The sequence below is a fragment of the Lipotes vexillifer genome, unplaced genomic scaffold, assembly GCF_000442215.2.
Source record: "Lipotes vexillifer unplaced genomic scaffold, Lipotes_vexillifer_v1.1 scaffold1725, whole genome shotgun sequence".
Lineage (NCBI taxonomy): Eukaryota > Metazoa > Chordata > Mammalia > Artiodactyla > Lipotidae > Lipotes > Lipotes vexillifer.
The window spans coordinates 136,395-150,103 of record NW_006771840.1 but is presented as its reverse complement, the minus strand read 5'-3'; the positions used below and the strand labels follow the sequence as shown (position 1 = coordinate 150,103).

The window sequence follows — 13,709 nt, the reverse complement described above, 5'->3', positions numbered from 1 at the left end:
CAGGAATGGTTTCTTTTTCTTGTCAGTTTTGAGCTTCATTCGTAACACTCTAGTACAAGGACTTCTTTTCAAGGGAATTCAGAAATGTAGGCATTAATTCGTTTCTAAGTGTTACGTATATAGTAAGTGCAAAATAAACATTTGTTCCATTGAATCACTACCCCTCAACACAAAAAGTAAAGCACTACTAACCTGCCTTTTCAATGGCTCCCTGAATTGCAATGGAACCAAGTTTAGTGGCTGGCAGAGAGGAAAGGCTGCCTAGAAAGGATCCAATGGGTGTTCTTGCAGCACTTACTATGACCACTTCCTGGCAAGACAGAAGATGGTAAAAATTATTATATTTAAATATTTTACCCACATCATCTTTCATAAATAAACAATTCATAGATATATTATCCAAGAAACAGACTTTTTATGAATGACTAATTACCCATCAAAGATGAAAATAATATTAGAACAGCCCTAAAATCAGTTCAATGCTGGTACTTAATGATTTAAGACCTAATAGAAAACCTAAGAAAAACCAGTTCTAAAATAGGCATAGACCAGAAGCTTAAGATTCAATTCTATTCCTTAGTCAAAATTTAAGAAATGATCAGTTTACCCTTGTTAACTGCATAAAAAGCCCTAATTAAAGGGCTTCCTTACTGAAGGCAAACTCTGGTCTAGGGTCAAGACCTGTATGTTAGTGGGGGCATACCACTTAACTAGGACACAGCCAGAGCCATAATTTCTTAAACTATTAATAAGACAATATAAAATTTAAGAAAAAGATAAAAGCTCTCTTAAATATTGCAAAACACTATTTTAACAATTCTCTCCTTACGCTTGCCTTCTACATGCTCTTAGATAAATACATACATACATACATAAATTCTCATAGATAATAAGAGAACCATTCCCTAGATTCTGGTCGAAGGCTATTACTAAGTCTTTTTAGAAACCGTTATGGAACAAAAGGAGGACCCCTCAGGAAGCACTAGGTGACCAGGTGATGGTCCTTCCTGTCTAATCCCCAGTCTCCTTCAGCCCCTTTCTTCTAGTATCTTCCATGTGGCCTCTGCAATGTACCAACCAACACAATATAATGGGGGTTCCCAAAAGTAAAGGAAGAACATTGCCTAGTTTTAGAGAAGGTTGTTTACCAAAGGCAATGATTGGGGAAGAAGCAGAAATTATGCAGGGCGCTAGACTGAAATTTTTTATGGTAATTTGGGAGTCTGACTTAATATTTCAATAATTAGCTATTCCTAACCACTGAATCATCCCAAGCTGACCCTCATCTATACATGCTTTAGAATATGCATTTTTAATAGACTACATTTCCTTTAAATTCTTGAAATTTTAAAGCACAATTTAAATTTATACTTACATTCAAAGTGGGTTTTGATACATAACTTCGTTCCACATATCTTATTTCCTGTAATATAAATATTTGTTTTGATGTAAAAAATATTAACCTACATCACTTTATACTTCTCAGTAACGGGATTATGGTTATTTCTTTTTGCTGCATTATACTTTAATTTCTAAATTTTCCTGTTCGCATATATCACTGTTACAATTTTTTTTTTTTTTTTTTTTTTTCTTTTTTCCCTTTTAAAATTTTTTTTTTTTTTTTTTTTTTGCGGTACGCGGGCCTCTCACCGTTGTGGCCTCTCCCACTGTGGAGCACGGGCTCCAGACGCGCAGACACAGCGGCCATGGCTCACGGGCCCAGCCGCTCCACGGCACGTGGGATCCTCCCGGACCGGGGCACGAACCCACGTCCCCTGCACCGGCAGGCGGACTCCCAACCACTGCGCCACCAGGGAAGCCCTACAATTTTTAAAATTACTACTTTTGTAATATTCTCGTCTGATTAACTGTTCATTGGAAATGTATGTTTTAACTTCTGATGAACTTATCATCTTAAAATGTCTAAGCCTTTTTAAGTATAAGCTTTATAAAATGTAATTTTAAGTTAAATCTAAGTTCTAAATTAAGTAAGCCCAAATTGGGCTGCTGCTTATATAACCTACTTACACTGAAGGGTTCTAGCATATTATCTGTGACCCAACTCTGAATTTAAATTTCCTACTTGTAGTAAACATGCCAGTCATTGCCTCTCCAGCTACACCCCTTTCTCCAAAGGGTCTGGAAGGGACAGCCCTAAGTACAAGGTGATTCCCATCGTCCTCCCACTGGCCAGAGCTGACAGGACCAAAAATGGAATGGACTTTGAACCAAGCTAGCACCCTGAGAGACCCAATCAACTGAATGATGATGGGCACTTGAAGTGAAAGGCCCAAGGGGCTGGAGTTAGTCAGCAACACCATGTAAAAGCAGAGGTTACAGCAAAGAGAAAAGCCACAAGTAAGCAGAGAAGCAAAGGAATGGAACATATACACTCAGAAAAGGAAGAAAAGACCATGCCACACTACAAGAGACAAAAGAAGATAACATAGTTAGTGATTTTCTAGTTAGGGTTCCAGCAAGGCCAGCTTTACTTTATTTCCTAACCTTGGATGTCCAAGAGCTTGCCTATTGTATATCTTCAAAAAAGCCCCTTTCTACTTAGCTAGTGTGAAATGGGATATTGTTCCTTGCAATCAAAGGGCCTGGGCTTACTAGCTGAGTATTCTTGAGCATTAAGTTTTCCAAAATACTCTCCACATGTTGTTGTGAGAATCAAATGAGGTAATATGTGTAAACCACTACACAAACCCTCCATTTTCTTGGCTTCCATTTTAACACAATCTTATAGTCTCCCTCCTAGCTCTCTAGTTATTTTTCTCAGTCTTCTTTGCTGCTTTATCCTCCCCTTCCCAACCTCTTAAGTGCTGGAATGTCCCAGGGCTTTGTTCCAGGCCCCTTTTAATTTTCCATCTTCACTGTCTCCTTAATCATATCTAGCCCTACAGCTTTAAACAGCAATTATGTCCTGGTGATTTCAAAATTTCTATCTCCAGCCTTGACATCCAGACTCATATATCCAAGTGCCAACTTGATAGCCTGAATTTAATGTCCAACTCGTGTCTCTCAATTTCCACCCTAGAACACTAGTTTTTTGTTTTTTTTTTAATGGTGGGAGTGTGGTTTATTAAGCTGTGCCTTAGTACAGGCTCTGAGGTTTGCCCATGGTGCTTTTAATGTACAAAATGTTCTGCCAATTTTTTTCTTTTTTTTTAAAATAAATTTATTTATTTATTTTTGGCTGCATTGGGTCTTGGTTGCTGCACGCGGGTTTTCTCTAGTTGTGTCGAGTGGGGGCTACCCTTTGTTGCAGTACGTGAGCTTCTCCTTGTGGTGGCCTCTCTTGTTGCGGAGTACGGGCTCTAGGCGCATGAGCCTCAGTCGTTGTGGCATGCGGGCTCAGTAGCTGTGGCTCGCGGGCTCTAGAGTGCCGGCTCAGTAGTTGTGGCGCATGGGCTTAGTTGCTCTGCAGCATGTGGGATCTTCCCAGACCAGGGATCAAACCCATGTCCCCTTCACTGGCAGGTATATTATTAACCACTAGGCCACCAGGGAAATCCCCTGCCAATTTTCTTGAGCAATGACACCAGGAAGTTGACAGCTAAGTGGATGTTGTACACAACTCCTCATCTGTCATCTGCATGTGGCCAACAGCCACTGCCAGACACAGCACTTCTTCATCTGGAACTTGATTGTGGACTTCACTTCATCAACTTTGGCCACCATGTTCTCATTGTGGGTCATCACGGAAGGGAACTTGCCAGCCTTATTCAGGCATGGGTCCAGGATTCGTCGGATCTTCTTGATCAGAGACTCTGAGGTCAAAAAGGCATCATACTTCTTGGCCAGCTTCTTGACCAGTTTTTTATTCTTGTTGAGTTTCCTTAGCACCTTGATGCCCATGTGGGGTATATCCACAGCCTTGGCCTCATCACAATGCTGCTGGTCCCCCAGAACACATATGGAGAACTTGGGGCAGGGAGTGGACTTAAGCCCAGAGCATCCACATTCACCAATAGCTAGTCTGGCTTCCCAAACTAGCCGGCAGCCTCAGCCAAGGCCTCCCCACACCTCCCCTCTTGTTTGTTTTTGTTGTTGTTGTTGTTGTTGTTTTAATTTATTATTTCTTGGCTGCACTGGGTCTTCATTGCTGTGCGCGGGCTTTCTCTAGTTGCAGCAAGCAGGGGCTACTCTTGCGTTGCGTTGCACGTGCTTCTCATTGAGGTGGCTTCTCTTGTTGTGGAGCACAGGCTCTAGGCGCACAGGCTTCAGCAGTTGTGGCGCACGGCCTTAGTTGCTCTGCAGCATGTGGGATCTTCCAGGACCAGGGCTCAAACCAGTGTCCCCTGCATTGGCAGGCGGATTCTTAACCACTGTGTGACCAGGGAAGTCCCTCCCCTCTTGTTTTAAGACCCAGTGTGGGGGTCTGTCCAGCCACACCTGCCTGGAGCAGGGGGTCTGAACTACCCGGGCACTTCAGTGCCACATGTGCCAGGCCATCTCAGCCTCAACCAGAGCCTGAAGGGAGGAGATGGGCACAGGGACACTGAGGGCTGGGTGGGATGAGAATGGTGCCAACCTGGCAGTGCCCAAGAAGCATTTGTCCTTCTGAGGGCCACAGTTGTTCAGGCTGATCTGAAGCTCGACCATCTCCAAAAACTTCCGGGGCTTGCGCTGGCTCCCATGCAGCACTTCCCGTACTGCCTCGTAGAGGGTGTCACGGGAGACTTTGCTGCTCATGGTGCCTCACACCGTGATAACCGGAAAAGTAGAACACTAGTTTCTTTCCAGCATTTCCCTCCTCAAGACATCACATCACAATCTGCCCAGGTGCTAAGCCAAAATCTTAGGACTCACCCTCCATCTGGGCCTAATACCTAGAGATACTCTATCATAGGTACTGTCAATACTGTCTAAAATATACCTAAATTCTTCCACTTCGCTTTATCTGCACTACTGCCACCTAGTCCCAGCCACCATCTCTTGCTACTGTAACAGCCTTTTACTTCATTTCCTGCATCCCCAGCTTCCCTTCTTCAGTCCATCTGGTTTTTAAAACGTAAATCAGGGAGTTCCCTGGTGGTCCGATGGTTAGGATTTGGTGCTTTCACTGCAGTGGCCCAGGTTTAATCCTTGGTGGGGAACTGAAATCCCAGGGGGACTGAGATCCCACAAGCTGTGTGGCGTGGCCAAAAAAAACACAAAAAAACAAAAACCCCCCCGACATACACATACAAATGTAAATCAGATCACATCGCTCCCCTGATTAAAATCCTTTGATGGGGGTTCCCTGGTGGCACAGTGGTTGAGAGTCCGCCTGCCGATGCAGGGGACACGGGTTCGTGCCCCGGTCCGAGAAGATCCCACATGCCGTGGAGCAGCTGAGCCCGTGAGCCATGGTCGCTGAGCCTGTGCGTCCGGAGCCTGTGCTCCACAACGGGAGAGGCCACAACAGTGAGAGGCCTGCGTACAGCAAAAAAAAAAAAAATCCTTTGATGGCTTTCCATTGTTCTTGGAATGATATCCACAGTCTTACCCTTATCCTACAAGTTCCTGGCTTCTGGAACTGGAGCTCCTGATGATCTGGATGGTATGGTATGATCTGGCTCCTAATGTTCTTTCCTTTTTTTTTTTTTTTTTTTTTTGGTCTTCTTTTCTAATATTCTTTCCAAACTCATGCCACTCTTGCTCTGTGCCAGCCACACCAGCCTCCTTTGTTCTGAACCCATTCCTACCTCAAGCTCTTTGCAGTGTGCCTCTGCCAGTAACAGTCTTTCCCCAGCTTGCCTTGGCTGATTCATTTTTGTTCTTCAAGTCTCAACTCAAATGATACAACCCCAGAGTGCTTCTCCCTGACTATTTAAAGTTGGCTTCTATTTCAACATGATTATTTCCTTCAAAGCACCTCTCACACTGTGTAAATACAGGGTTCACATATTTAATCTCTCTCCGTATAATGCAAGCTTCTGAGAGCAGTCCTGTCTTTCCCCCTTCCCTTCCTCCTCCTTTCTTGTTCACTGCTACATCCTTGTCACTTGGCATAGTGCCTAGAGCTCATTAAATATCCCAGGAATGACAAAATTATAGTAGGATCAAGACACTGAACATAATGTGTGATAAATATGTTATAAATGAACACAACTAGTTAAGTTTTATTTGCATATCACAATCATCTTTCAAGGACAGCTCAGCTGCCCCAAGAACTCTAGAGACCACCCTTGACAATGCAGGCAGAGGTAGACACTCCAGTCTTAGCTTCTGCAGCACCCTGTGCACACTCTGTCCTAAACACATAATTCTGTAACCCTCACTGGCCTGTCTCCCCACTAGCCTGTAAGTTTCAAGAAGAGACTGATTTTATTTTTTATCCCAATATGGCAAGAAACGCTAAACAAATGAACAAAGTCTGGTGCTTACTAGCAGCTCTGAAAAACATTTGAGGGGCTTCCCTGGTGGCACAGTGGTTGGGAGCCCGCCTGCCGATGCGGGGGACACGGCTTCGTGCCCTGGTCCGGGAGGATACGGAGCCTGTGCTCCGCAACGGGAGAGGCCTCAACAGTGAGAGGCCCGTGTACCGCAAAAAAACAAAAAACAACAATAACAAAAAAAAAACATTTCAGGTAGGGTAAATATATTTTGAAGTCAACAAGATGGGATAATGAGCTACAGAGTGAGGGCCTATTTTACATGGGATGTTCCACAGAGGGCTCTCTGGAGATGTCACTGGAGCTGAGAAACTGAATATTAAACAGTCAGCCTGGGGGGACTTCCCTGGTGGCTCAGTGATTAAGAATCCGCCTGCCAATGCAGGGGACATGGGTTCGATCCCTGGTCCAAGAAGATCCCACATGCCGCGGAGCTACTAAGCCCATGTGCCACAACTACTGAGCCTGCGCTCTACAGCCCGCGAGCCACAACTAACTGAACCCACGTGCTGCAACTACTGAAGCCCACACGCCTAGAGCCCATGCTCCGCAACAAGAGAAACTACAGCAATAAGAAGCCCATGCACCACAATGAAGAGTGGCCCCTGCTTGCTGCAACTAGAGAAAGCCCATGTGCAGCCACGAAGACCCAACACAACCAAAATAAATAAATTAAAAAAAAGAGTCAGCCTGGGGAAGATCTAGGGAAAAGAGCATTTGATGCATTGGGAAGAACTAGGACAAAGGCCTTGAATTAGAAACAAACTTGGCGCATGCTAAGTATAGAAAGTGGAACAGTATAGCGGGAGCCACATACTCAGGAGAACACAGTCTGAGCTGAGACTAAAGAAACAAGCAGGGACCAAAGAGGCCATGAGAAGGACTCTGGATTCTAGTCTGTGCAATGAGAAGCCACTGAAGGGTTTTCTATTATAAAAAGACCACTCTGGGGCCTCCCTGGTGGCGCAGTGGTTGAGAGTCCGCCTGCCGATGCAGGGGATACGGGTTCGTGCCCCGGAGGGCATTAAAAGTTCAGGATAAAGCCTAGGAATTGCCTGTAAAAATAGCAGCGCTCCACTTTGCTTTACACCAGAAACTAACACAACATTGTAAATCGACTAGTCTAAAAAAAAAAAAAAAAAAAAAAAAAAAAAAAAGACCACTCTGGCTGAAGTATAGAGAACTGATTGTAGGAGCAGGAGTAGAAAAAGGGAAGGAGACCAGGCAAGAGCTCATGTGGCTAGTACTAGGGAGGTCACAAGAGGGGTGGATACAAACAGATGTATATGGAATATGTTTTAGATATAGAACCAGCCAATGGGTGGATATTAGTATTCTTACTTTACAAGTAAGGAAACTAAAGCACAGGCAGGTCAAGTAACCTGCCCAGAGTCACAGAGCCAATATGGGGCAGACCTGGGATTTCAAATCCAAACAGTCTCACTCTATTATACATATAGTTTACATATTATACATATATACATATTATATTATGCATATTATATATTTGTTATACATATTATATATTTTATTTAAAATAGTAATAAAATTTAGGAAGCTGAGGCAACTGCTCTTTCCAAAGTACTGCACTATTTTTGAGTAACTAATGATTTACTTATGATATTCTTCACTAATCAAGCGTGTCATCAGTGATACTAATTTTTCATTTCTGTTCACAGGAGACAAATTCATGAGAACTATCCATATGCCAAAATAACTGTAAAAATCAGTAAAATGAATTAGAAATTGAGCCATTATCAAGGAAACATTTTGAGAAAACAGATTAATCATTTAAAAAATTTTTCAACTTCTTAGAGGATTTAGCAGTTAGTACTCAAAATACCTTGTGTTTATGCATATTACTGTATGGGGAAGCAAAGTTCCCTTACATAAAACTGATATCCCAAATCTGTATTTCTTCAGGCCTTTATAAAGTTCTCCAACTATTAAACAGTTATGCTCATTTCAATCAACACTTTTCATTTTATGTATATGTTCATTTTATGTATTTCATTTATATAATTCCTTTTTTAAAATCTTATATAAACACTTATATTAAATTTTTACATTGTTGAATGCTCCCTCTGTTATGGGTTGAATTGTGTGCCCCACCCGAAAGAAGTCCTAACCCCCAGGACCTTAGAATGTAACTTTATTTGTAAATGTGGTCCTTACAGAAATAATCAAGTCAAAATAAGTTCATTAGGGTGGGCCTTAATCCAGTATGACTGATGTCCTTATAAGAAGGGGAAATTTGAACACAGAGACAGATGCAGGGAAAGGAAGGGAAGACACAGGGAGATTGCCATGTGCAGATAGAGGACTGGAGTGATGCATCTACAAACCAAGGAACTCAGATTGCCAGCAAACCACAAGAAGCTCAGAAGAGGCACTTGATTTCGGACTTTCTAGCCTCCAGAACTGTGCAACATATCTGTTGTTTTAAGCTGCCCGATATGCGGTATTTTCTTACAATGGCCTAAGGAAACTAATACACCCTCCTCCTTGGAAATCTCCCCTCCCTTGGCTTTCAGGTGACACTACATTCCTCTGGTTTCTTCCACAACACCATCCTCTCTTTTCATTCACCTTCACAGGTTCCCACTTGTTCTGCCTGTCCTGAAATACTGTGTCTCCCAAAGGCCCTGTACAAAGCCCTCTTCTCTCCTCTGTCTACACACTTGCTGTAGCTGGGCTCATCAAGGCCCGTGGAACTCCTCTCTCAGCCATTCACAGCCAATCAGTCATTAAGTTCAATAGATTCTATCTCCGTGCTATCTCTTGAATCTATCCATTTCTCTCAGTGTTTACTGCCAATCAGATCACTATTACCACTTACTTGCTTACCAAAACATTCTGTTCTTTTTTTCTGTATAAGAAAGGCCTGAGAACTGAGGTTCAAAACTCCACAGGGTGAAAGGGAATGGGAAGGGAATGCAAAAACCATGAGTATCCATCAGGATTCAACCAGGAAAATAAAAACCATTCTATGTGAAACAGAATTTAATGCAGAGAATTAAATGCACAGGTGAGGGACTTCCCTGGTGGCACAGTGGTTAAGAATCCACCTGCCAATGCAGGGGACACAGGTTGGATCCCTGGTCTGGGAAGATCCTACATGCCACAGAGCAACTAAGCCCATGAGCCACAACTACTGAAGCCCGCACGCCTGGAGCCCGTGCTCCTCAACAAGAGAAGCCACTGCAATGAGAAGCCCACGCACTGCAACGAAGAGTAGCCCCCGCTCGACACAACTAGAGAAAGCCCACACGCAGCGAGGACCCAACACAGCCATAAATAAATAAATAAATAAATAAATAAATAAATTTTAAAATAAATAAATGTACAGGTGACAGAAGAGCTGAGAACAGGAGACAGCAGCACAGAGATTAGCAACAGGAAGCCACTAGCATGCTCAGGCTGTTAAGACAAAGAAGCAGGGTTACCAAAGCCAAGGGGTCAGGGTCACCAGGCAGAATCAAGAACCAAAGAACTGGCAGACATTGTCAGAAACACAATCTAAGGCAGAGAGAGGAAAAAAATAATTATCCTGACTTCTCCCTTCTTATCTCCCAATCTTCCACCAGTTTCTGAACCCAGACAGAAGCCAGATGATGCTGGCACCTGCAAGGGTCGGCCTCACAGCAATACAGAAAGAGAAAAGGAGATGAATCTGGGAAACAAATAGGCTCAGGACTGGCACAATGCAGGATTTTTTTTTTTTTTAAGTCTGAGTATTAAAGGAAATTTATCTTGGTTCAAAATAGCAAGACAGGACTTTAAAGAAGGGAATGGTCAAAAGTGTCAAATATAGTACAAAGAAAAGTCAAGAAGAAGAAGAAAAAATACAGGAAAAGAAAATCACTGGTATTCTTCTGTTGAGCAGTACAGAAATCTAACTGCAGAGGTTTAAGGAGAAATGGATGTAAACGAAGGTGACGAGGAGGACTACTCTTTTGACCATAAGAAAAAAGCAATTCCAGCTGGAAAGCAACAAGCTCTGATAAAGTCCATAAAGGTTTCTTGACCGTAAGGGAGACCTGTGTGTATCTGAAGGCAAAAGAGAAAAAGCCAGTTTAATGGGTTAGAGATCAAGTTCCATTCCACAAAATGGCACTGAATATTGAAAACCTGTTAAGACAAACGGATTTCCATGGTTCATTAAATGACCACTTAATTCAAGTAACAACCAATACAACTAATTCCTAGAGTTCAATTAAATGAACACCACAAATCATATGCTACATAACCTACAACTTCATTTTTCTCATTAGCAACAATTGTGTTTGATTTTAAGCTCCCAGTTAAACTATAAATTAAGAGGGTTCTGCACTTGGTTTATGTTTTGTTTTTTACAAAATTAGAGTAGTTATTTCACCTAATTCACCAATAAATGTTGGTTGAAACTCAGGATGACCCAAGTACATTTCTGTGATTTCCGACATACTAACAAATATGCTAAGAACTCATGTTTCCTGGAAACCCACTCCTCCTGACTTTTCTATTATCTCAGTCAGCCAGGATTAATTTTAGACTCTTCCTTTTCCCTTGGCTCCCACCCTCACTCTGCATTTGTCAAGTTCTACACTTATTCTTTCACAATCTCTTGCATAGTGCTCCTCCCTTTCAGCTCCTACTGCCAACACACCAGTTCAAGTTACATCACACCTAACAGACAATAGTTTTTTCCCCACTTCAATGCTCCTATACCTCTAATTATGACAAGAGCAAAAATATCAACGGTCCTCACTGACTTATGTCAAATCCAAACTCTTACAATATGACTGGATTTCAAACTTTATTGCTCCAACCAAACGGGAAAAGTCAAGCTTCACCAACCACACCCTGAACTTCTCTACCTACTCTTCAGCTTTTGCCAGACCCTAAACATGTGGTGCAAGCTAGCTTGCTTTGATGTACGGAAAATAGTAGATTCTTTCAAGGCTGTCGCTCCTGTGTTCCCTAAACACAACAGCCAGAGAGAAACACGGCTCTGGACGCCCTTAATACGTAAGCATTACTCATCAAGAAAGTGAGTAGCCATTTATTTTCCCTTATAGGTTTGAAGTTGCTCCGAGTCGGTGCATCTTTTTATTTCACCCTGTAAGCCCATAATGATTACCTATTGCATGAAATCAAAATCTCTTGACAATAACGCTCACAAACATGTTTTAAAGAAAAGCTCGAAAACAGTTTTACGGGCCTTCCCTACCCGTCGGGCAAGGTCAGAACCAAGCCCGCGCCTTTCTGCCTGTCAAAATACCTGCCCCACTTGACACACTAGAAAGCAATTATCACGATCCGGGAGAGCCCCTGAGAATGGAAACGCCCTGTACGACCCGGCAAGTCTGAGCGCGTGGCTTTCGGGGCGTGGGTCCCTCCGGGGGCTTCCTCAGGCCTGCACTTAGGGCTCCTTCCAGCCGCGAGGCCGCAGGCAGAAGACTTCCGAGGCGAGTCCCGAGTCCCAGTCCCTCTCACCTGCATCTGCCTCCGAAGCAGAGGGCTGCGCCCGCGGGCGCCACCGCGCAGAAGCGCCGCCAGCACAGCCATGGTGGCCGAGCACCGAGCGGACAGATACCAGCGGAGAAATGTGATCGCGAGCGGCGGGTCCCTGACCCCGCTTCAACCGCCGACCCTGCCGCCTCCTCCAATAGCAGCCTCGGGCCGCGACGGCCGGCGGCCATTGGCTGGCAGCAGAGGAGGGGAGGGGCGGAGCCTGGCGCTGGGACGCCCGAGCGGCGCGTGGCAGGAGGCTCTGGCTTAGAAGTCTGCTGACAAGGTGCCAGGTCCCCTTTCCACTACTTCTGACCTTCTGAGACCAGTGGTTTATGTGTAACCTGGGCCTTTTCTGTTCACTGGGCCTGGTTCTCTCACTTAATACCCACAAAGCACAAAGGAAATTCATGAAAATATTTTCAAGCAATCCAGTTAGCTTTTCATTTATGATGAGATAATTTTGCAATTGTTTCTTAGTAGGAGGAAGAAGAGGAATAGGAAACATTAATGCCTAACTTTGAACAATTAATAAAATTATATTAACCTTCACAAAAACTCCATGAATTAGATGCTATTATTATCCACCCTTAACTAATGAGATAACTGAGCTACAAAGAAGTTAACTTATTTTTCCATGATGGCATGGAAAGTGGTAGAGCTGGGGTCTGAACTGATAGCATTACATGGCATTGCTTTCCTGTACCTATTTCCAGAGAATGATGTAAGTGTTAGGTATGATGTTCTCACGTTTTGGGACCCCATTGCTTAATTTTGGATCTTCAGCTGAAGACAGCAAATTTTTGTGACTTTGTAACATTGTTTTCATTTATATTTATTTAATTTTTTTCTATTTCTTTAATTTTGCTTGTTGTTGTTGTTGTTTTGGCTTTTTTTTGCTCAAGTGGCTTGTGGGATTTTGTTCCCCAACAGATATTGAACCCAGGCCCACAGCAGTGAAAGTGCGGAGTCCTAACCACTGGACCACCAGGGAATTCCCTATACTTACTTTATACAGAAGATAGGAGTGACAACATACAAAGTGAGCACTTTAACCCTACTTACTCCAAGCCAAACCCAGGTTTTTCCTAAAGTAAAATCCCCACCCTTAATTATGTTTTGTAACAAGTGGGAGATTGTATTTTTCAAAGTTGGCCACACCAAAAGTTTGTGTTGGGCTGCACCCCAGCAGGACTTCAAAGCTTGTAATTGCCCAGCCTCAAGATGGAAAGAATCCAGAGTTAGCGACAGAGACCTCAATGGTTTATTGGATAGGGGATCTTACTTACACCCAAAGCAATAGGGTCCTGGAGAGACACACCATTGTTGGCAGCAGATGGCAGGCTGGCAGTGGCAACAGTCTTCCCTACCGGAAGAAGAGGGAATTGTTACGGGGGAATTGATATCAGGTTGCCTCATCAGTTACCAGGGAAACCAGCAGAGGAGCACAACCCTCACTGCCCCTTTGATAAACCATCTTTGTGGAGCTGTTCTGATTTAAAGATTACAACACTCACTAGCTGGGGCCAGGGCAAGTATGTAGGCATTTACTGATCAGGCTCTATGATTAAGAGGGAAGGTCAGTCAGGTGAGTAGGATATAGGTGAAGCAGGGTCTAGTTGAGGGATGTACAGAGAGCAAGAGAACAGCCATCTTGGGTGGCCTAATCATACAATTAGCCTACCCTATAAGCTCTTCTTTCAATGTGACTCATGCTCACTCCTCCAACCAGAGGTGGGGTCGGTGTTCCCTCCCCTTGAATCTGGGGAGGGAATACTGACTGCCCTGACCATGAAGTATCACAGAAGTGAGGTATGTGACCTCCCAGGCTAG

General features: G+C 43.6%; 1 protein-coding gene and 1 pseudogene across 1 annotated transcript in view; both read right to left on the bottom strand.

The window, feature by feature from the left end:
• Positions 1-11,937, bottom strand: part of ACAT1 (acetyl-CoA acetyltransferase 1) — a 24,029-nt gene extending 12,092 nt beyond the window's left edge. Inside the window, exons 1-3 of the mRNA XM_007447213.1 lie at positions 11,862-11,937; positions 1,376-1,423; positions 193-310 (exon numbers count right to left, since the gene is read on the bottom strand). Coding sequence (XP_007447275.1) covers positions 193-310; positions 1,376-1,423; positions 11,862-11,933 — 238 coding nt within the window. The 5' untranslated portion in view covers positions 11,934-11,937. The remainder of the gene's footprint in view (positions 1-192; positions 311-1,375; positions 1,424-11,861) is intronic.
• Positions 3,098-4,698, bottom strand: LOC103069496 (60S ribosomal protein L10a-like; annotated as a pseudogene).
• Positions 11,938-13,709: the final 1,772 nt, after the last annotated feature.